The following is a 23,771-nucleotide window of genomic DNA, read 5'->3' as shown; positions in this document are numbered from 1 at the left end:
ATGGTACTTTCATGTTACACTTGGCTGTAAAGTCTGCACTTTGATTTATTTTAAAGCTCATATTAGGCACACTCTGAGAAGGCTCTCAATAACAAATATATTCAGTGTAATGAGAAAAAACCAGTACTGTATGTGTGTATTTTTATAAATGAGCACATAATGAAGGAGCTGTGTCTAGAAAACACATGACAAATCCAAGAGATGTTGGCAGGTAGTGTTTATCTTACCTGCGTACAAGACTGCATGTGTCTAATGTTAGACAAAGAATGATCATTTGCTTCAGGGCAGGTTGTAGATCAGAACCTTTCTTCATTTCTCCATTTCTGGTAAGTTCTTTAAAATATTTGTGGCTCTTCTCAAGCAGAGAAAATAATCTGCTACCTCTATAGGTAGAGCAGAAGTCGTCCTGTGTCACACCGTCAGTAGTTGAAAGTTCGTAGCAATCAAAAGCTGCAAGGACTCTTAATCAAGCCCCACATCTGACAAGTGTAAAACAAGGAATGATTCTATCTATAGGAGGGGATTTTCTGCATCATTTCCTCAGCGGTGTCATCTCTCAATGGCTTTCAGCTTTGAATCCATTCTTATTGCACTTGCCTTGTATTAGCTCAAAGGTCCTGTTTTAAGTTAGGACTGGTACTGTGCTATTACCAGTCAATAGGGAGTTTTGAAAAAAATTCATTATTCACTTTCAACACTTAAAAGTGGTGAGAAGAATTAGAAAATATGTACGATATATAACTGATTACTGCACTTGTTCCACTGCTGCAGCTTCTTTTTCAGAAGTTATTACTAAAACCTCCTTTTTGCAAGTGAGTGTCAGTCTTAATGCTGGGAGATGTCACTGCAGACAAAGCAAATTTGTTGTGTATTTTTCCATCAGTTCCTTGCAATGTCATGTTGTATTTGTATTCCTAACTTAATTGGTACAAAATTGCATCAAGCACGGGACTTGAAAATGTGTGAATTTGAAAATGTAACTTGAAATCAGGAAATAAATGTTCTGTCAAGAGCTACTTCAGTCCAGGCACCTTTTTCTTTTCCAGCAGCTTCCTGTAATGTATTTGCCTGGACTGAGTTTTCATTTAATCCATTCCAGACTAAGAACTTTGTTTATCAGGCACAAAAATAGAAGAAAAAGAGTTGTGTGGACATTTGGGGTTATGTATTGAGTCTAATGTTTTATTGGAAAGAAAATCAGTATCAGAAGAGGTCATGGAAACAGAGAATGTTTCCTGGAGAATCAGTACACAAGGTAAAGAATAATCATCCAACCCTGTGTACAGTTCATGTGTATGGTGGTTCCTCTTCCAGAACATGGAATTACTTCACCAGTTTCTTACCTTATTCCAAAAAGGTGAAAAGCTGGGGGATTTCCGTGCTGCTTAGCATGTGTCCTGATTTTGCAGCTGGGACATCTTCTTTGTATTTTTTTAATAGATTAGCATGGTTCATAAGAGAAGGTATTTATTTTTAACCAACTATGGGAAAGATTGTAGCACTTTACTTTTGGAATGCCTGTTCTTGTTTGTGGAAGCAAATGGTAAAATACATTTTTGCATTTAAAGAGGGCTGTGGCTGGGGGTAGCAAGCAGTGCAAGGCTAATGTCTGCTCAAATTCTCTTCATCCAGCTATTTTAGGTGGTACAGCTACATTTTTTATGGGATACTGGAATGCAGAAAGTGCATGAAAGAGTGGAGTGGGCCTTTTTATTTACAGTTTCTTCTGGTTTATTTGAGCACCTTCAAATTTGGCTGGATCTACCAATAGAAATTTTTCACCACCATGAGCTTTCACTGGAGTCAGTATAGTGCTGTGTGGGTAAAAGGGTCCTTAGGGTAAGTAGGTTTTAGTAGAGAAGAGATATTTTAATCTATGTGTTGAATGAGATTGTCACAAGCTAAACAGCCAGCTCAGCCCAGCTTTTACCTAGCACACATGGGTGAACTTTATGAAGCAAATGACAATTTTATGTATATGGATGTATTTATATTTATTCATTAATATACACATATTCACTTCATAGATGCAATGTGAATCTGAACAAAACTCTTCTCTGCAGCTCCACTGCCTTTTTCAGGGGAAATGCCAAGAATTGAGAGAGGCAGAGTCAGAACTGGTAGTGATTGCCCTTGCTAGGTGGGCTGGGCTGTGTCTGTTGGCAGGAGGGGACCTGCACTCGTGCTGCCCTAAGCCCTGGCCTGGTGGATGCAGAACCTGCCTGCTCTCTGCCCACCTCTGTTTTAATGATGTCTTCTAAAAGAGCAGCTTTAGAGAGTTCAATTTGTGTTGTAACCAGAATAAAGGGAGTGTTTTAAACTCTTTCGCTCTATTTGATGTGTTATATCAGGTGCCTGCTTGTGTACAACATATCTGCCTGTGTGTTTGCCCTTGCTGGTGCAGCCACACGAGGGGGAAAGATGCTTTCTCTGTGTGCTGTTTTCCAGTGTTTCCCAGTTTTCCTGGTATGCGCCAGACACTCTGATGTGTTTGTGGGAAGTTGCAGTCTATTGGCCTAATCCCACATTGTTCCCTCTGTGAACAGACACCCTTGACTTCAGTAGAGCCCTGGTGTTTGGGCAGAACCATGCCTAAGGCTTAGAGAGAGATCAGATTTAGGGGGTTTCAGGCAACTGTAAATTTGCATCCTTCTTTTCTTCATGGTGAGCACTCCCGCTCTGGCTTTGGGACACAAGTTGGTGGGCTGCAACACGTCAGAAACCAGAAGCTGTTGTTTCCTGTTAGCAGAGCAGTAATCAGTACATATTTGTGTTTTATTGCTGTGGATCTGGGTCATTGTCTTGTTTTGTACAATTTAGAATCGTTCCTGTTAGTGTATCCCCAAACTTATTTGTTTACATGTTTTTCTTCCCTAGCAGCCTGTCACCAATTAACCTGGCCGTACAGTCTGGCCTCCCTTCTGCCCTCTTGTCCCTTGAAGCCACTTTATCGTGGATGCTCCTTTGTAGTGAAGATCTGAAATCTGGAACTGCACTTACTGCAGCACAGACCACCTCTCTGTGTACATCAGATGTACAGGATTGATTTTGCTTTCATATTCTGCATGCCTGAGTATTTTTATATACAAAAGCTGGTCTTGACTGCCATTATATTTGAACATTATGCTTCAGTTTGACCTCATTATACATGAGCCATTCTACTTCCATTCTAGATGATGTGTGAAGCTTTGCTTGTTTCAATTGAGAAACTTTTAGAGTAAATGAATACTTATCTATATTTGGTATTCTTTAAAGAAAATGGGAACCCCATGCATGCATCTAATGGTGGAGTCCATGGAGAAGGTGCCATGGAGTATCATTTTTTAAATGTTGCCATATCGTGGCTTTCTCACATTCATGAATGCTGGCTAAATATTTTCATGATCTGCAGCTGGCCTACCCTCTGCTTTTTAGCTTGTGGTTTTAGACACTGCCATATCTCCCTTATTGGCTTTTAGGAACGTAGCTGACTTTGCTGCCACGTTCTCTGTTGTGAGCAGATAACTCGGCAAAGTCTGCTGTCCTGGACCATTTTGGAATGGTGGCTTCTTGTACTGATATTTAGATGCTGCTAAAGTTACTAAGAACAATTTAATGTATATTAAGTCTTATATGCCATAATGTGGTAATTGATGTTTTGGTTAACAGGCAAAGCCTCATAATAACCATGTATTTTAAAAAAAAAAAAAAAGTTGGATTTTACCAGCTGAAATGAAGAAAACAGTAACAATAATGTTTGATATAATATGTATTGGGATGTGACTTAATGTTCTTCCAGACTTTAATACGTTCCACATACAAAAAGTAGTGCCTTAGGTTTAGTGGAGGGGTAAGCTATATTTTTACCATATTTTATTTTTTAAGTCCTAACATTTCTAATGTTACTCAGAAATACCTGTTTTAAGGAGATGAAATCAGTTGGACGAGGGGAAGAGGAACTTAGAAAGGAGAAAAGGTGTTCTGATTTGCTGGTGTCCATAGGAAACCAGCCCAGTGCAGTCTGGCTGAGCATGTACAGATGGCACAGGGAGGGAGATGGAGCCTTGAAACACTCTTCCATTAAATCTGGATGTAGATGACTTTAAATTTTAAGAGCACTTGTGTCAGCCCATTCTGTAGAGATGAATTGAGAAACTGTTCCTGTTTAGTTTGCAGGGTTATTTCTCCCCTCTCCTTCTTTACATCACGGTTTGGGAGCGTGCTGCTCAGCTGACCTGTTAAAAACATTGGAATTTCCCAGTGCTTTCACATTTTGTGTGCTGAGGGAGGGCCTAATCTTCTGTGGCACAGGGATGGCAGTGCCAGGTCCCCTCGACACTGTCAGGATTAAGCCAGTGTGGAGCAGGACATGGGCCTTAGTCACCTGTCTGGCACTAACCCCTTCACCTTCCCACACAGCCTGTGTCCCCACCCTGTCGAAAGACCATTCCCTCCTGTTGGAAATACTCTGTGTTTGTTGTATGGGTGATAATTTTAATGGAATCTCTAAAATGCATGAATAACAGAAGGAAATCTCTTAACGATCTCTAACTGCTGTGTATGCTCATCTTTTCTTCTCCCCACACCACCTCACCTGTGTTCACCTTCCTTTGTTTGTGTTATGTCTATTTTAGATTGTAAGCTCCTCAAGGCAGGGAACTGATGCTTCTCAACTGTCTGTAAAGCACCTTTTACAACTGTGGTGCTCTTTGAAATATCAAAAAATAATAAATATTAGAATCTATTCCCAATGAGTTAAAAGTTTTATTTGTTTCTAATGTTTTAGCAACAGCAAGGGCAGCAGGCCCGTCAGAGTCTGTGTCAGGAAGGTGCTCAGAGGACTGGGGGTGGCAGTGTCAGACCCTGTGTGCTGACAGCCTGCAGGGTTTGCTGTCTGCTGTCCCTGCTCTGTGTTTGACTGCGCTTGTGGAACTGCTGGTGCCGATGTAACCTGTACAACCATCCTTCATTGCTTTCTCTCTCTGTTGTCTTTGATAGCAGCGTTCCCCTTATCAATTCCCTCATCATCACTCCCGTCTGATCTCCTCTCCGAGCAACTTTGAGCACATCTACCACATGACTGTTAATTCAGCTGAAAAATTCCTCTCTCACGATTCCATAAACCCTGCATTTTCCCCGCCTCCACGCTCTGTCCTCGGTACTCCAGACTTTATCACTCTGAGGGTATGAACGGCTGAGTCAGGTGTTCACTCTACTAACACTGTGTGGTTTTCCTTTTGCCTGGCTATTAACGTGGGAGAAAACCCCTTGTAAGCTGTTCCTTCACCCCTCCACTTTCTTTTGTCCCAGACAATTTACTTTCTGCTATCAGCTGGGGTCTTCCCACAGCTCTGACATGCCAAGAAACAGACACTTCATGGCCTAAAAAAAAAGAAAAGTTTATAATGACTGAGTTGAACGTTTTGCTATGAAAATAACATTTTTAATCATCAGGAAGGCTGGGGGAATTTTGAATGATAAGTTCTCTCTTCCACAGTGTTCATCCTCCAGCAGTCAGAGTACTGCATACCAGGTTGAATTAGGAAGAGGTTCTGGATCTTTGCTGGACCACACTTTCAAGCTGTTTATGATGAATTCATGTGGAATGAGAGAATGTGTGCACAGTACTGTACACAGAGGGAGAGACACGCGTAGTGCCTCGGGCAGTTTCTAGGTTGAAGTAAGTACGTGAAGTTAGAATATGTTAGAAACAAGATAAAAATGAAAGATGGTGGCAGCTTGGTGATGTAGATCCTCTTAACCCTGATAGTTACAGGCAGAGGCTGAGGCAGGATACTGTTCTGTAGGCATCCTTCCAGTTGCACTGTAAATTGGAGAGATGGAAGTAGTCTTTCCTTTTTTTCTTGCATTGTGCATGCAGGTCTGCCTGCCTGGGGGTGCTGTGTCCTACAGAAACACAAACCAAAATGAAGCAGGCACACAGGTACCTGCTGTGCATCTCAGCTGTGTGCTGTGCTGGGGCCTGCAGTTCTGCCTGCGACAGGCTCACAGATAATCAGGAATAACCTGTAGGTAGATGTGTGTGATGCTGTTGTTTGCTCAGAGTTTGTGTGGGTCCAGGCCGTGCCCATTGCTCTCATGGGAACATTGCTCTTGGTTTCTGTGGCCCTTGGACACCCCTTATGGCAAACCTTCACTGCCAGGCTGCTTTGAGTGCCTCTGGGCTGCCATGCTGGATCCCTGTTGCTGGGAAGGTTTTGGAAACATACCTGCATCCAACACTAGACAGGATTTAAAAACGCAGGAGGAAAATAGAGCTCCTCCATATGGCTCCAAAACCAATCTGCACAGCTGAGCTTTGACTGGTTATGTGCATGGTTATGTGTCACTGCTGTGAGGTCCCGGTTGTCACAGCCATTAAACACAAGAGGAATGCTCTGCTGAAATGCAAAAAAACCCCCAAAACTGTTCAGTTGAATTGAAAGCTGTTTCTCTCCTAGAGGGTCATTATAGGGTCACTGAAGCTGTATTTGAGTTCTGGTTTTTACAGGGTTATTTTAATCCAACTGTACTATAAAATTGTCTGTGTTTAATATGCAGCAATGTATCACCGGACTGTGACCCTCCCTCTACCCTCCCTTTCTCATGTGAGTAGTCTCCCTGGGATCAGTAAGGAATGACCCCTGGTGTTTCAGACTATTAACTTCCAGTTTTTTTCTTTAGGAGCATCCTTCACCCTAATGTTGCAGCCTCCTAGCCTAAATTAGAGGAAGAAAAGTGAAGTGGGCGACCTGGAGGGTCGAGATCCTGCCCCTGTTAGCTTCTTAGAGCACTAGAGGCTTAGTCTTGTATGAAGAAAAGTGTTTGTCTCCTTTTTGGCTTGAGGGTAGAGGTGCTGGAAGCTGTAAGGAAAGCCAGGCTGTGAGTTCGGTTTCATGTCTGTCCATCCTCCCTTTGTGTTTGGAGATTTTAGTGTAAGAAGAGTGCCATGGTCCCAGGTAGGATTGGATATTGGAACCAGGACAGCATGGAATCCATAGGGAAGTTGAAAAATGACCTGTTAAAGTAGGCTTTTAGAGTCTGTTGTATTATTTCATGGAAGAGTTAAATGCTGAGGTTTATAGTGTGATGAACAGAGCACTACTTTAAAACAAACCCCGAAACAAGAACAAGCAGCGCAGTGGACAGAGGAACAGAGGCAGAGCAGTTCCTGTGGGTGCTGTACCTGTCCAGTCAGACCCTGTCCCTCATCCCAGTGCCAGAGAAGGTGCCCAGGGAGCAGCTGGAGCGGGAGCAGCGGCTCTGTAACACTGGCAGTGATTGCACCTACGTAACCCACAGCTCCACTCTCCCGCTGGAATGGGAGGCACCGAACTATGCTGGGCCTCTCACCCCATTTCACAGTGATTCACTTTGCTCAGCAGCAGCTTGTCTGTTGCTCATTCCCCCCCGCCTCTTCTCTCACCTTTCTCCATTTGGTTCAGCAGTGGGGATGAATTTTCCTGCTAGGATTTCAATTGTTGCTTGAAATGAGGGGTTTTTGTCTCTCTAAGTAAAGCAAGCTCAGGTTTCCTTTTGTTTTTTGTGTTTTTAACCTGCTGCATTGTGCTGCTTCATAACTACCGCTAATAACCACCGTTTATTTTCCTTTGAATCCCCTTCCTGCATCATGTGCACACCACTTCCAGGAGGTTTGGTCCAAAATGCCAGCATCTCTGGCATGTGCTTATTTTATTTTTAGAACAAAGAACAATGAAAGATTTGCTTTGTGGAGAGACTTTCTACGAGGAATTACATGGACGTTGCAAACTGAGATAATGAAAAATAATCATCTCTAGAACACACTATTAAAACAAATGAATCTTTTTTTGTGCACCCACCCATTCCCTCCTTCCCCTGATGTCTGTATGTTGTCTGCTCAGTCACTATGAAGGAGGTTAATCACCTTATCATTAAACATAATTGTTCTCTTTGCAGAATGATCCACTCTAGGTTTATACCAGCCTTGCAACCCCAGTGTACTAACCCCAGTGCACACGTGGTGCTGCACTTGGCTTTCCTTTCTTTCTCAAGACACAGCAGTAACTTATCCCTCAGCCCCTCAGTTCCTTTGTGTATCGTATGGGGAGTGAGCCTCCACAGTTTAGGTACAGCCAGGATGCTCAAACTCTGCATCTCACTTTATTGCATGGTGAGGAAGCAGGAACTCAGTATTTTGTACTACAAAGTAGGTCGGTTATTCACATTTAGAAACAAAAAAAAAAAAGCAGAGGGGAAGCTAAGCAAGAGACAGCAGTAGAATCCCACAAATAATTTAAGAGACTTTCTTAAGCCTTTAGGTATAAATCCTCATAGTGCAACAGTGGAAGAAGGGAGAATGAAAAAGGGCTTTTCATTGGTAAGGTCTGATTCTCTTTTGCTGGTGTTTGTGAGACATCTGGGAACAGAGGAGAGATTTTAATTCTTATTTGCTGCACGTTAAAAATCAGCCATTTCTGGCACCCTGGGAGAATGAAAAGCCCAAGGGTTGACTGTAAGATCAAAGGAGTCTGTCAGAGCAATGATTCTAAGGATCATTGAAAGACTGGATTTGGCAGCAGGTTGGTAAAATCTACCTGACAAAGTCTGACCTGTGTAAAATCTGTTCCTTACAAAGCCTCAATTTAATTACCCATTTTAAAATACAGATAGAGGCATGGGTAGTACCGAGGGCCTCTGAGAATATCCTCGTGGGGGTGGAATCTTTGTTCTGGTCTGAACTTTTCATAACCCCCTCGTTTAAAGAAGCACTGCAATTGCAACTATTGTTTTACATGTGGCTACTTCATCTCAGAATGAGGATGGGGAAATAATTACATATAAACAGGAGGAAACAAACAGTTATTGCAGAGGGGGGGTCTGTAAAGAGTAAAGGGAGTAATTCTTAGAGCTCTCTGCAGTTCATTCACATTGTGCATCTATGAAGGTTCCCTGAACCTAATTCCAGTTAATGGTATTGACTTAATAGTGCAAATCTTGCTCTATTGATGAGCAGGACGAGGTCTCATATTTAGCCAGAGCTGAAATGACACACATGGGCAAGTCCCTCTGGGCTAGGAAGCCAGCTCATATACAGAGAGAGGGGCTAAATAATCTGAGAAGTCTTTTCCCCTAAGGTCAGCTGTAGGTTAACAGAAGCAGAAATAAAATCTCCCAGAACTCACTTCAAAGTACTCTTTCCCCTTCTTTCAAAGACAAGTTATGTTTGAGGAACTGCCATATCCAAGTAGGGAAATTGTGGTTTATCTCCTCAGTAAAGGACCACTTCAGTCCAGTAAGTGATTAATTTGGAAAATCCCTCTGGAACTCTCAGGATTCAAAACAGGAGCAATAATCAAAATACGTAGAAAAACAGTGGCATGTGCTCTGGTCCTCCTCCTTGTGCAGGCTGGAAACAGGAGGCTGCTTCTCACTTTGGCTCAGCTGGTGTAGGTTTGGAGGGATGCTGTTAACACCTTTGGAATTTCATAAGTAATTGCTGTACAGATTGATCCACTATCTGTTCATAACTCTGCAAGCCTTAGGGATTAACCTGGTTATTGTAACCACTTACACAATCATGGCACAAATGATGGCATCAAAGAGAAATTTAATGAGATCCTTGGAAGCTTGTGTTCAGAAAGAAGGCAGTGTAACTTGAGTATATCTACAGCAGCTTAATTAGGCTTGCAAACCATCCTTTCAGGGAAATTCTGGAATTACTAGATGTATTCTTTCAGTTGCCTGCACATGTCCATGTAATTCAGCACTTCACTGCCGCGTTGCGTGTGCTGCCAGTCTCTGCACTAAACTGCAGAATATTATTTTGCAATTTTTGCTGACTTGCTGCCCAGATACTCGGCTCTGGTAAGGTCGGGGCTTTAATGTGTTTTGGGGCCTCGCTCCACAGAATGCAAGGTTGAGCCAGCAGTGGATAAGTGAATGTGTCGTGTGTGTGTGTGCATTTCAGAACCTTCGGCCCCAGGAGAGCCGGACGGTGTTCAGCGGCTCCGTCAGCATCCCGTCGATCACAAAGTCCCGCACGGAGCCAGGACGATCCATGAGCGCGAGCAGCGGGTTAGCAGCACGTAAGCAAACAGAGCTGTGTTGCTTTGGGGGCTGTGCACAAGTCTTTCAGGGAAAGGGCTGCCTGCAGCTGCCTCTGTCCATGCTGGATAAGGATTTTCCAGAGTGATGGCTGACTGCATTGCTGCCAAGGGTCAGCAGAGTATTTTAGTCCTGCTTTCAAAGGAGCATGGGAATAAGCAGGTAGTGCTTTTGAGAGTTCTGCATTTGTAATTTGTCAAGTTTTTAAAATTGGTGTTAGAATTCAAATTGCATTCTTAGCCCTGGGGCTGCTTTGGTCCTGCTCAAGTATTTTAAATCAGTGACAAGTTGTTCATAAGCTCCATGGTTATTAATTTTGTCGCTGAGCTGTGTGTAGCTCTTGATGCCTCTCTTGCTGCCAGTGTGAAGATAAAGCAATAGGAAACTGGCTGCTGGAATGGAAGAGTGGCATTGCATTGAAAAGAGGCCACTGGAATTATGCAGCCCCCACAGCTGTTTCTACAACTGCCACCTTTGTCGGGAACGCTGTGGCTGTGCTGGGTGAAGTGTTCCAATGCTGGCGTGCCAAGGGAGGGACTGGAGAATCCACAGGAACAATTGCAGCAGACAAGATAAAAGCCCACATAGCCTGCAAGCCATGAGCTTGGGACTTTGGGACACACTGCAGGAAAGCAGAACTAGCCAGAGAAACACCTAAACAAGTTCCTAGTGGGTTGAGTGGGGTCTGTAACAGTTCGATTCCTTGGGTGTTGCAGGATCATCTGCACAGAACGGCAGCGCTTTGCGGAGGGAATTCTCGGGAGGGAGCTACGGAGCAAAGCGCCAGCCCATGGCATCGCCCTCCGACGGGTCCCTGTCCTCGGGGGGCCTGGACCAGGGCAGCGATGCACCCACAAGGGACTACGAGCGAGAGGTGAGTGACAGCAGAAGAGGAGGAACCTTAAGGGTGTTGATACAGATGAGGCAGTTCAGTCCTGCCATGGGTTTGGCTACAAGCTGGGGAGTCGTTGACAGTGGAGAGATGGATTTCCTGTATTTCAGGCTGCAGAAGACTTCGGTCAAAGTGTCAGCTCTGGTCCTGGTATTTAAGATGCAGAGAGAACTCTCTGCACTCCTTACCTGGAGATGTGTGGGAAGTGATGCTCCCCCAAATTCTGGCCCAGTATAGTAACAGCTTGATAGTGACATACCACAGCTTGAAGTGCTGATATTCCTTTTGACCTTTATGTGCAAAGATTCATAAGCTATCTTAGCAACCATTTCACAGGAGACGTTTTGTACTCAGAAGTTAACAAGGTAGTTTAAGAATTATAATTTCATTTAGAGCAGGAACTGGATTTAATGATTTTTATTCTGTGCAGTCGAGACTGTCACTATGATCGGACTGAAATCCTGCCCAGTCCTAAACTCAGTCCCTTCAGCCAAGAATGTTTCACATGGGAGGCTTCAATCTGAAGCTGGCCTGCAAAACTTGCCCAACCCATTTTCTTACCAAAGAGTGTGAAAATGAGAGATCACACAGACTTTTCGTGGTACTGGATATGTCCTGCCAGTTGAAGCTGGAAGGCAGCTGTGGGCCCAGATTCAGACTCAGAGTTGCATCCTGCTGTACTCTGTAAGATCAAACTGCAATAACTCAACAGGATGCTTTGAATTGATACCCTGGGGTTGGCATAGAAGAGGGAGCTGTGATGAAGCCACAAAGATTTCTCATTTTAGTGCAAGAGCATCTCAGTGATGGTCTGTGAAAAGGCAGGAGCTGTTGCAGCTTCACAGGCAGCCTGAAGCTACACACTCTGCTGGCCAAGCAGCCCTTGGCAACACACAGACTGCCAGAATCCCACTGGTGCTGTGTCCTTACGTCAGTATCACTTATGCCTGCTGAAAGCAGAGTGACCTGACCACTTAATCTCACGTCTCCCTGGAAGTTGTGTGCAAAAAAGATCCCTCAGTATTTTTGGACACAAGCAAAATTCAGAGGCCCTTGAATGCAGCCACTGTTGCTGAGACACTCTCAGTCACCCTCAGACTTGCTATCCTGTCACTTACTGGTGTTCTTGTGTGTCCCTGGGCTGCAGGACTCTGACTCTCCAAGACACTCGACGGCATCAAACAGCTCCAACCTCAGCAGCCCTCCTAGCCCGGTTTCTCCTCACAAGACCAAGAGCCTCTCCCTGGAGAGCTCTGACCACGTGAGTTGGGACTCATGAACTGCTTCAGCATTCAGATTTGGCATCACATCAGCTTGCTGTCCCCATGGCTGTCCCCTTCACTTGCTCCAGTTCTCACCTTCATCCTCCTAACCCTCCCCATTCCCTGTCTGAAAACGATCTGGGAGTGGGGTACAGAGGAAGGTAAAAGCTGGTTGTCTTCAGCACCGTTCGGCACTGCCTCACCTCCCCAGATCTGACAGCAGCAAATGAGCAAAACTAGGGTGTTGGTAAATATCAGATGCTGTAGATTTGTATTAGTATTGGTTTCATTTTTGTGGTTACAGCTGCTTCATTTTTAAAGACATATTTATCCCACTCCCACTTCCCAAAAGGTAACATAAGTAGACCAGACCAGTATCAACAAGAGAAACTTCAGAGGGATTTTGTTTTCATACAATAGCTCATTGTACTGTACAAAAGTAGCACAGAGACCCCCTTCCCCTCCATGGGGAATGATCAGTATGTCAGAGGCACATAAAAGCTTTCAGCCACCACGTTTGAATGTCAATCTGATTGTTGCCAGCAAATCCTTATTGATTAAAATGATGCATATTTTACTACAGTACAGAGTTTAAATAAATACGCAGATGTTAGAGTAAAATACGTATGTATATATTCAAAGAAAAAAAGCATTGTGTATGCAGCAGAAGATGGATGCTTATTTAAGAGAGCCTTTAATTTAAAATTTGTGTTGTCCCTGTTTTCATGCTCGGTGATTTACAGACTCGGAGGCCTGGCTAAAACCTCCCGCAGGACAGAGATTCCGTGTGCGCAGCGCTCGCTGCACTGCCGGCACAGCCCCTGCAGTGCTCTCACAACACTTCTCTCCTCCTGGCCGTAGCAGAACTGAAGCTGTAATTCCTACTTTCCTCATAGTCCCCATCCTTTTCAAAAATGACAGCAGTTGGCAGCAAGGCCCTGTCCCAGCAGCCATGGGCACTGGTCAGCCTGGCGGCTGCCCTGGTTCCGTGTGTGCCACCTGTGAGCTGGAGCCTTGCAGCAGCTACAGGAGAGGTCCTTCAGGCAGCAAGGGAATTCAATGCAGCTGGATTCAGCAGGAAAACTGTTTCCCTGGGTCAGCCTTTGAGCAGGTTTAACTCAGAAGGGAGCAGCCTTCCACATCTCCTTGACCATCCCTAAGCAGCAAACTCTTAGTGTCATTACCAAATACTGGTTGCTAATACACATCAGCCAAACGAGTGCCCTTAGCCCAAAGCTGGCCCTGGCTGGCTTTGCTTTCACTGTAGCAATGAAGAACCTTGAAGACTGACCTCACACTGTTCACACTGTGGTAGTCAAAGATGCCCAGTGACCCACAACTGCTGCACTGGCAAGGTTGGTTTTCCTCTGCCCCCTACCTGTGCTGTGGGTTTGTGCAATTTGCAGTTGTTTCTGTGTGTTCACCTGCTGTTTGGTTCCAAAAGCAGGGCAGGTTGGAGGGCAGGAAGCATTGCAGTGGAAAGCAGAACCCACTGAAGTTGGAAAAATCAATACAAAGCTGAGGTGGTCACCCAGTCGACAGAGTAAAGTGAAAAACTGGTGCACCAATGTATGGTAAGAGGAAGATGTCTCTTCTCTTTAGTTAGCAAGGTAGATGTGCTTTTCATTCGGGACGAGCCTCTCTTCCCAGTAGTATTGTTGCTGACTTCATACTATGACCATACTCAAACACACAAGGGCTTTTTGTATTTAGAATGTTGGGGTTTGTGGGTTTCAGAAACTTGTTACGGCTCTCATTAAACCATTCTGTATTCTTGCAGTCAGCAGTTGTAGAGTTTCACCCACACAGAGGTGTTTGGGGTTTTGCAGTTTCTGTCTTCCCTAATAGAAGTTATAGGTAAGTTCAAAGCATGTACAGTAATTTCCAGGTATGATCTAAATGTGACATAGGGAACAAGACACAGATCATCTAATCCATTTAATCATGCTGGGTCTCCTAGGTAAGATTTCTCTTTCACGCTGAATCAAGAGGCTTATCCAAGTTTAAGCTCATTCAATGTTACTTTGGGACAGGAATTCAAGAAATTATTGTAGAAACCATCATATCAAATGCCTGTCTCTCTCCTTTTTGGGTATTTCAGAGTAGCAAGCTGGTTGTGTTGTTTGTTTTCACCTCAAACCTACTACTTTGCAAGCCTGGCATTTGAAATTAAAAGCTTTAGCAAACAGCAAAGCATCTGAAAGTAATTCCTCCCAGAAAAGTTTATGTATTTCCGAAGGACAGATAGGAAGGGTGTTATTGGCATTACTGAAATTCCACATCAGCTTCTTTTTAAAGGCTGCATATTGCTTCAAGTATAGCCACTGCTTTTTCCCCACAATTCCCTTGTTTTGGTGAAGCATGTCCACACACTTTTCAAAGCCTTTGCAGACTAGTTTTGTATTTACTGTATGTTGTATTTAAACAATAATCTTATTTTGATGTTGAGAGAAGGCATGTAAAGAGCAGTCATTGAAGACAGAGCAGCCTGCATGGCAGTCCCCTGAGAGAGGGTCACAGGATCTTTTCCCATGGACTTTTTTGTTCGCAGTTGTGCTAAAGCTCTATCTGAAAATGGAACCCAAAGAGCCACAACACAGCAAACAATTAAATTGAGTAAACCCCTGTGTTTACTCGGTTCCAGTGCCTGCAATCTATTGATACCAACCCCTGGCATTTTCAGGCAGAGCTGTGTTACAACACTAAGCTCAGAGGATGAGAGCTCCACAGGCCTACGCTGTTTGTACACTACAATGTCTGAGCCTCAGCAGTCTCTGCTAGGATTTACTTAAGCATTAGTTTGGTCCTGTGCATTTTTATACATGTCTGTTCAAAAGAGAAACAGCAACTGTTCTCTCAGTTGAAAAGCAAATGGCCACATCACTTACTTGAAAAGAGAAAAATTCTCCTAGGACTTCAATAGTTTTATATATTTGGGGACCATTTGGTTACAGACTCAATTTGAAACCACACTCATCTCTCTTTGTTGGTATGCATACTGCAGCTGAGCTTTCTAAAGGCTCATTGGGCTAGGAAAAGTAACTTGGTCATTTGAACTGTAAGACTCTTGACTGGTATCTCCAAGGCAATTGTCTCCTGAGGTTTGATGTTTGCTCCTTTGCACTGTAGCACTGCTTCAACTTCACAGGTCGAGGGCTGTGTTTTGTTCTGGGAGCTTAAAATCTCCCACTGAATTCCTGACTGTGGCACATGTTCTCTGTACACAGGATGTGTATCTAGCTGATTTTTTTTCCTTTTGGCTGAGACTGAAGGTGTTTGCATTTTTGACAGTGCTTAAACAGATGGGTTGTTGAGGTTTTGCCTTTTTTTTTTTTTCTCTTCTAATGGCAACAAGGATCTGAACAGATTCAGGCAGCTACTAAGGATTCCAGGTTATAGGATGGAATAGGTTTGGTAAATAGTTTTCCCCTGCACATGTGCACACACAAGTATGTGGCTTCCTCCCACATTTCATAAACCCAAAAGCAGCGTTACAGTACTCTCTTCTCTCTTGCCTTTGGCCTGTAGAAGACAGCTGGTGGTTTCAAAAAAGCATTCCTGAGGCTGTGGTGAAGTAATTGCTTCTTTTCCCCTCCCTTAGTTGCTGTGGCTTGTTAAGAATGTGCATTTTGCCCATTTAAGTGAGTTTCAAAACTGAGTCAGGAATGTTCTCTCCTTGATTTGATTCTGATGAGTTACAACCCAGGTGTGTTATTCTCAGGTATATGGCAGAGGGAAGTTAAGGGTCTTGCCATACCAAAAAAGTCCAAAAAGCATTGTTTATTTATAGGAATGTAGTTCAACTGCACCTAACTGGTTCATAGTGTGTGTCAGCCTTTCCAAACAGAACAGTTGGATTATTAATGCAGAAGCAGATTCTGGCCCCATGTTGTATTGCATGGCCAGACCCTGAATGATAGGACAAACATGCTCTTGGGTGGAAAAAGGGTTTCTTTTCCATTTTGTGAATGCTGTTTAATTTTACATGAATGCATTAAGGGTAAAACTTACTGCAGTGCAAGTACCCACAGCTCCTGAGCCTTAGTCTGAGAATCGAAGTGGCACGTAGCAATTCCTGCTGTGGGTTCTTTTGTTAATACGAGCCCGTTCCATGGAGGAAGTGGGACAACTTTTCTGCACTAACACAAAATGCACCCTTCTGTGCACTTTGTGCTCACACTTTATACAGATAAACATCCCCAGAAGCCGCTCTGCTGCAGGCTTTCCAGTCTGAATTCCAACTCCTCTCATTCCAGCCGCAGCTCAGTACAACCTAGTTTCATTCTCCATTTAAGAAAGTCACATCTACAGGGAAGAAATCCACAAACAAACCAGTGTTGCTATACCTGCCTTTTTATGTATGACAGTTTCATATCATTTATTTTTAAAATATGTTTTTTAGGTTTTTCATTGTAATATTATTGTACAGTTTTGCATGGCATAGATGTAATCACTTTTTTGTTTTAGAGTATAAAAGCTGACAAGTGTGCGTGTGGGGGAAAGATTCTGCTTTTTGCCTCTTCTCACTCTTTTGTTTAATGCCCTCAATGTTGTAGGGGACATTGTAAGAGATTCTCTGCTACAGAACAATGATGTAGATTCTTTTGCACAGAAATATTTAAGGTGGAACAGTCAACAATGTAAAAATGACTTACCACCAATATTTTATGTTGGTAACACACTTAATATTAACCTCCTTTGATGTACTGCAATAAAACAGGGAACTGTTAGAAATGCAGATGTTCTGTCTTTTTTTCCCACCTCCCCACCTTAAGCTTTGAGGAGGAAATGGAAAGGGGATTGATGGTGCTCTTGAAGATACAACACACTGGTTCTAACACATCTGCACAAGTGCACAGTGAGAAGAAAAGGAATACGTGAGAAAATCTTTTTCCCTTTAACAGCTCCTTTTGAAAATACAAAGGCACTGGATACTTTGCTATATTGAACTACAGTTTTTGTGACCTTTTCCTTAGGTCACCTGTGCTGTGATTGACCTAAGAAATAGGTAAAGAGTTATGGTCAGTGCTTTTGATGTTCCTCCTTCATTTGTAGTTACACTTCAAACGTTTCAGCTGTCCTAGTGCTAGAGGCTGGATTGTTGGTTAGTTCTGAGCTACCAACATCACACTGACCTTCATACACTTTTAAGTAAATCTCAGAATACCTGTGAAGTTTTGCGTGTGCCCTGACCCTTTCCTATAATCTACCAGTTCCTCACAAGTCAGCCTGGAATTTTCCCTGTACTAAAGAGTGTTGGTACATCTTCCTCTTCATTCATTCCCCTGTTGGTGTAATGTTGGAAATGGCCTCACTGTGCCTTGGGAAGTTTAGATCAGATATTAGGGAAAATTTCTTCACAGGAAGGCATGTGAAATATGGGAACGGGCTGCACAGGGAAGTGGCAGAGTCACCATCCATGGAAGTGTTCAAAGGATGTGTGGATATGGCACTTAAGGATGTGGTTTAGTGGTGAAAAAGGTGGTGCTGGGCTGAGGGTTGGTTCTGATGATCTTAGAGGTCTTTTCCAACCTTAGCAATTCTGGGTAAGTTCTGCTTTGGTATCTGCTTCAGTCACCCCCCTGCAGCAGGAATACAGGACTGTGCTGTTACTCATCCCACCCTGCCAGCAGTGCCAGCCTAGGTATTCTTCCATCACCAAAGCCTACCAGCAATCCCCTCCAGGAACAGGCACCATGATTCCCATTTCTTTCAAGGCCTTTGTCTGTCTTGCTCCTGTCCCTCTCCTTCACTCAAAATGATTACTTTCTCAGCCCTTCACTCCAATTCATGTGGATTTAAGCCCATGGCTCATCCCCTTCAGGCAGCTGCTGTAGCTCTGGGACAGACCCTGGTTCCTGTGCTCTGACTTTTCAATCAGTGCTTTATTTTGGATTTCCCAGGGGGCCAGTTGCACAGCTGTGAAGGTCTTGGGAAATGGGCCTTGTGGTGTAAGGGATCTGGGCATTAGAAAAGCAGAAACTGAACTGCATGTTCCACTCCTGTTCAGCTCCTCAGCATTCATTTTCTGTTTTAATGCAGCAGCCAGGTTGACTAAAGAAAGGAGGTAGGAAAATCACTGCTACCAGAGGTAGCCTGAATCTTGGTCCTTTAGAATGGAAAATCATTGTCACCAGGCAGCAGCTTTAACCTCCAGCTTGCCCTGTGCAAAGAAATGTTTTCACATGAGATTTTTCTAGAACATAGAAGCTTCCTGCAGGACAGAAAGAGTCACATCCTCAAGCAGCAAGTGTACAAGCAAATGCAGTGGCTGGCACAGATCAAGTGTTCTGCTCACTGTACATTGTCACAACTTCTCTGAGCCAGAGGTTCCAGCTCACATTTTCTGCACGGCTGTTCCTCTGACATGCAATTCCTCCTGTCACAAATCTCTCTGGACAAAGCTACAGCCATTATTAATGCTTTTAGAGCATACACAAAAGGCCAGGAGAATTAGGGACTGAGAGCTCTAATTAGCTCTCCTAATAAAGCAACATCTCAGCTTCCCTAGGTTGCTACCCTCTTGCAAATGCAAAACAACTCCACTGTTCAGCTGGATGTTATTCCTAAACACTCTTGGGAAGGGGAATGTTTGCTAGGAGTTGAGCACTCTTGCCCCAGCATGGTATACACAAGATCTGGGCTCATGTGAATGAGTGCTTACTGGAAAAGTGAACTGTAGTGCTCCAGCTTATTCTGCTGCCTTTGCAAGTTCTCTGAGCATGCTGGCCTTGAATCTTCAGTTGCAGAAAATCTGCTCTGAAGCTCACCTAGTCTAATTCCTTTGCCAGCTTCTTATACTTTATTTTTAAACTTTAACATAAGCATTTAACAGCTCAAACAACTCTGCTGTTTTTACAGCTGCAAGGTCTATATCCAAAGGAGAAAAACTAAACAGTGTCTAGCAGAACTCAAAACAAGGAGAGTTACTCTTCGTATACTGATAAACTGCTTGATGCAAAACTATTACTTCACTGAACAGCAGAGTTAACTCTTCTCAAAAGGTTAAGAATAAGCTGACCAGCATTTTGAATTAACTGCACTGCATCTTGTTCAACAAAGTCTTAAATGAAGTGGCTTACATGTTTATGGCTTTGGAATAAAGATAATACTATACCCTGTTTCCCTGTTTCTCAGAGGTGCCTTCTGAGAGAGACCATTTATTCACTTACCTGGTTCTTTCGCTCGGGTAGTGTCAGCTGTCAGGATTGCACACATGCTGAAGTGTAAGATCAGACAACCTGGGCCTTCCTGGGCTCTGTTAATTGAGTAGGACCTGCTGGTAAATACCTGGCCCTTGCCAGAAAAGGACACCTGCCTTATGAGCTCCAGGTAAGCCTCAACTCCCAACAGCTTTCTTCACAAGTGGAGGAAAGGCAAAAAGACTTGTGTTCAGGAGACTGCTAACAGAGCAATTGAAACAAAGGAAGATTAGAAAACAAGTAAATTACCAGGGATTTTCATGGCAAGACAGTGTTGTCAAGTGTTGAGGCTGATGTCCTGGCTCCTGGTAAATGTGTCACCATCACAGCCAGCACTAGTGCCACAGCTGCAATGATGGAGGCATCAACAGGCCACAGGTGGCTGGCCTGGCAAGGGCAGTAGCAATTCCTTGAGCAAATGCAGCAAGAGGAGACCTGGGAGCTGCTGCTTCTGCTCAGCTGCTGTTTATGCCCCAGAACAGGACACTGCTCACTTGAGTGTGTGTTCCCACACCAGAAGATGACACAGCCACAGGCAGCAGGCCCACCGCACAAGCACTTTTTTATTGACATCAGTAAGTCGTACAGGGACAGGCTTTGTACAAAAACCTACAAAAGTCAATTTCCTAGCTTGACTCCAAGAGTTTAAAACTGTGCATCTGGTTTGAACTGTGTGACATTTCAGCCGGAGCTGGAGCTGCTCACCAGAGACAGGAGATGTTTGTCTGCCTTGCTGCAAGTTCTGCCTTACAGAGAAACACACAGACGAGGGTCTTAGTCAGGAGTCCAGCAAGCAGTCGGTGTCAGAGTTGTAGCTTATCTAACTCACCCTCAGGAAAGCTGAGACCTACCAGACAGTGCAGAATCCCACTATTTGTGCTCAGGTATAGCTCTGCTGATTACATATTTGACTCCCAGAACTGAGATGGGTTGTGACAGTGTGTATATCTGTGTGTGTTTAAGAGACTGGCACTCAATTCTCGGACTTTTAAAATACTTCCTATGTTTAGCTTGCAAGCCAAAAAGAAGCAGAAAGCATAAAACTTCTACTTACACACACGCCCCTTGCATTAAATCAATGTCAGTAAAATCCAGGAGGGTTCTCAGACTGCCACCACTTGACTTGCAAAAACATGGGGGAGGTGCTGGATGTGTCTGTGGTAGGGAACACCTTGGTATTTCATTCTATAAATTCACAGTATGAAAACTACTTGAATTCCACCTCAGCTTGAAAGAGGGAAGGTTTTTAAAAAACAATTTGTGGAGAATTACAAATAGATTTCAATATTAAATTCTGCTCTCATCCTCCTGCCCCTTCTTGTTACAAAATGCTCTCAATATGCAGCCACCATCACAATGTTAGAAATGGATTCAAGGTTGTCAGCTGGTGCCTTGAAGCAGCACAGAAGCACTCAGGAGTTTCCTGCAAGCTGCGGGCTGTGCTGGCAGTCCAGGTGGGACAGACACAGCAGGAAAGAGCAGCTTTGTCCTCGTGGAATGCCCACTTGGCTTCCAGAGCAAGGGGCTGCTGCATCGCAAGAGGATGGAGAGCTGGGGAGCAATGCAGGGGAGGCTTAGAACGCTCTCTGCAAGGCTCAGCTGAACTGGGCCCTCAGAACAAGGCAAGTTCATTCTTACTACTCCTCTGGCTTCTTACCCCTACTGCTCCAGTATTTGCTATATGCCTCTTGGAACATGTTTTTGCAGGGAATTTTGGCCTTCAGTTTGGTGCAGATCAGGAAAGAGCCCCCCATCTTCCGATGAAGAGAGTAGGTCTCCTCTGGTGGGGGGATGAGCCGATGCTTCAGCATGATTGGGATTAAACCATGGATCTTTTCAGTGGTGCTTTGGTTGCCAAAATCAAAAGGCTCCTCAGATGCAAAAGCCTCTCCCAAGATGAGGACAGCATTTAAGTGGGCATCTTCCATTTCCTGCCCAAAAGGAAAGAGGGATAAGTAACATCACTAACCATGACAAGCACCAGGAAGGAAAAGAAATGCTAGTGCTAACAGCAGCAGCTCAGGAGAAATAGCCCTGTCCATGACCAAGGGAACCTCCAGCCCCCAGCATGACTGAGGAACATTTAGTTCATACAGTTTTGAGCAACTAAGCCTTCCAGAAGACCATATTCCCAGCCATGAAATTTCAGGAATTGTCATCACCCACAGGGTCTTGCAGGGGGAGAGAAGGAAGGACAGTGGTTTTGGGGCCTCCTCATTACTCCTCCTGCTCCCAAAAGGAAGTGAGAACAAAAGCCAAAAGCTTTTTTACCCTCCTCCCTCATCCTTATCAACAGGGCTTTTGGACTGGCACTTTTACCACATCAAGAAATCTGGGGAAGTTCACAGACCCGCAACCACCTTATCTGTGGCCAGCACCAAAATCAGACCCTTCTGCTCCATACCTTGATTTCATAGCCAGTGAGGAATTTCATTTCAATGGACTTCTTCAGCACTCTCTCTCTGTCCATGTCAGCAGCTGCCTTGATTACCTGAGGAGGAGGAATACTTTCAGGAGAGCCAAGAGATCAGCGAACAACACTTTGAGCACAGGACAGCTGCACAGGCCACAGGAGCACCTGGCAACACCACCCACCTGCTCACTTCCTTGCCTCTGTCCTCTCTTCAGGGGCCTGCATGCTGGGCAGGTTAAGAGCCACTGGCAAAAAGATACAGCTCTTTCCAACACATGGCCCAGAGAATGTAAGGGACAGCAAAAAAGCTTCACCAATAGCTCCTCTCCCAAAGAAACAGCAGAGCCAACTGTGAGCAGCTTTAGGTGGCAGCTGCTGGCCCTGGCAGCCCAGTTACCACATGCAGAACATGGTGATCACAAACGTTTGACTTCACATCAGTTTATCTGTCTGTGGAAAAGCTAGAAATCTCTGGAAGAGGCAGGGAACAAGCAATGTCTGCATACCTTCATGTAAAACCCACAGAATTCTGGGTGCTCTGATAACACCCTGCTGCCCGAGCCCCCCAGCAGCAAGCAACACTGCAGTTCACTTTTGTGAACATCCCAACTCAGAGAGGCAGCAGCTTGCAGCACATGGGTAGACAGCCATGGCAAGGGATGAAACAGGAACAGAGATCGCTCTCTTGCCTCCAGCCCTGCTTCCCTCCACACCCAAAGTGTATTTGGGTACAAAGTGATAACAGCTAAGAGTATTTGAAAATCAAGTGCAGCTCTCTAGGACACAGTGCAAGTCCTCACCTCTATGTAGACGTCTGTGAACTTCTCATCAAACCCTCGCGTTGCTCCGAAGTCCAGCAGGGCCACCTGGGAATGGACAAACCCATCTGTATTACAGAGTCAACCGTTCTGGTAGAACGTGATCTTAAGAATGCTCCTGATGTCTTCAGGAAGCTCAGCTGGCTTTCCCAGAGCTCTTCTCTGCATCCCAACTGCTCCTCACTCGTTTATTCCCAGTCTGCCAGCTGCAGCTTCCCACTGACCACCTTCAGCACAGACCCTGAGGCTAAGGAAGTAGCTGTGACTGACCCAGGGCCATGGTTACAGCAGCCCTGCTCTCCTACCGAGCCCTAGTGAGGGCAAGTGGCAAAGGGAGGTTTCCCTGTGCTATCTGCCCATGCCTCAAGGACAGGAATCTGAGAGAACCTCAGTAAGGGCTCATTAAACTCTGGGAGTGGGGAATAATGAAAATCTGGTGAACACCAATGTTTGTATAGGCAGAGCAGTGGCTGCTTGGGCTTACCTTGTGCAGCTGAGGGTCATAGAAGAAGTTTGACCAGTTGGGGTCAGTCTGCATGTACCGGAACTCAAACAGCTCCCGCAGACACAGCACCAGGATGTTGTGACAGATCTTCCAGAACAAGGAGAGACAAGAAACAAGTCAGGAGGGCAGCAAGCCCTACTAACACCTGTAACTTAGAGCAGGCATCAGCAAACAGGGAACACATCACCACACCAGCAGGAACCATCTCTCTATGCTGCCAAACTCCTGCAGAGGTAAAGGAGCACCTCTCAGCACCTCCCAGCCCACACCTGCCATGGGACATCCTTAGCAGATGGCACAGATGCTCCAGTGCTCATCCAACTGCATTTTGGTTCTGCCTTTTAACTTCCCAGCCTTGACTACACATGGGGTGGCTGCAAGAATGGGAATCTTGCATGATACACAGACCCACCAAGTACCCCTTCTGTGGGCTCAGCACTGACCCAGCATGAAGGAGGAGCAGCAGAGCCACACCTCGGGACCAACAGGCACAGAGAAGCAAGAGTACCAGTCCCTAAAGAACCCCTGCTGAATTCCATACTCCAGCAGAACTTTTCTGTGAGAATTACTAAGCTGGAGCCTGTTCAGCAGAACTGCCAGCCACACTCTGCCCC

The 23,771-nt window shown here is 44.6% G+C and overlaps 2 protein-coding genes across 11 annotated transcripts in view; one reads left to right on the top strand and one right to left on the bottom strand.

The window, feature by feature from the left end:
- Nucleotides 1-16,957, top strand: part of CDC42BPA (CDC42 binding protein kinase alpha) — a gene marked incomplete at its 3' end in the record, with an annotated part of 184,112 nt that extends 167,155 nt beyond the window's left edge. For 5 of the 10 annotated variants that reach the window (XM_082303112.1, XM_082303111.1, XM_082303108.1 and 2 more), the window contains 4 exons: nt 4,978-5,163; nt 9,929-10,046; nt 10,782-10,939; nt 12,105-13,539. In XM_082303112.1, the coding sequence (XP_082159238.1) occupies nt 4,978-5,163; nt 9,929-10,046; nt 10,782-10,939; nt 12,105-12,236 (594 nt within the window). Of the gene's footprint in view, nt 1-4,977; nt 5,164-9,928; nt 10,047-10,781; nt 10,940-12,104; nt 13,540-13,666 lie in introns of those variants that run through there. The other 5 variants (XM_082303110.1, XM_082303109.1, XM_082303113.1 and 2 more) reach the window with 4 other exon arrangements.
- Nucleotides 16,958-19,964: 3,007 nt separating this feature from the next.
- The window catches only part of COQ8A (coenzyme Q8A), a 43,031-nt gene continuing 39,224 nt past the window's right edge, over nt 19,965-23,771 (bottom strand). Inside the window, exons 12-15 of the mRNA XM_082302507.1 lie at nt 23,137-23,244; nt 22,635-22,700; nt 21,826-21,912; nt 19,965-21,352 (exon numbers count right to left, since the gene is read on the bottom strand). Of these exons, the coding sequence (XP_082158633.1) occupies nt 21,059-21,352; nt 21,826-21,912; nt 22,635-22,700; nt 23,137-23,244 (555 nt within the window). The 3' untranslated portion in view covers nt 19,965-21,058. The remainder of the gene's footprint in view (nt 21,353-21,825; nt 21,913-22,634; nt 22,701-23,136; nt 23,245-23,771) is intronic.

The sequence above is a fragment of the Coloeus monedula genome (assembly GCF_965178545.1).
Source record: "Coloeus monedula genome assembly, chromosome: 2".
NCBI lineage: Eukaryota > Metazoa > Chordata > Aves > Passeriformes > Corvidae > Coloeus > Coloeus monedula.
The sequence above is the reverse complement of the archived record's forward strand: the minus strand, read 5'-3'. Positions and strand labels throughout refer to the sequence as shown.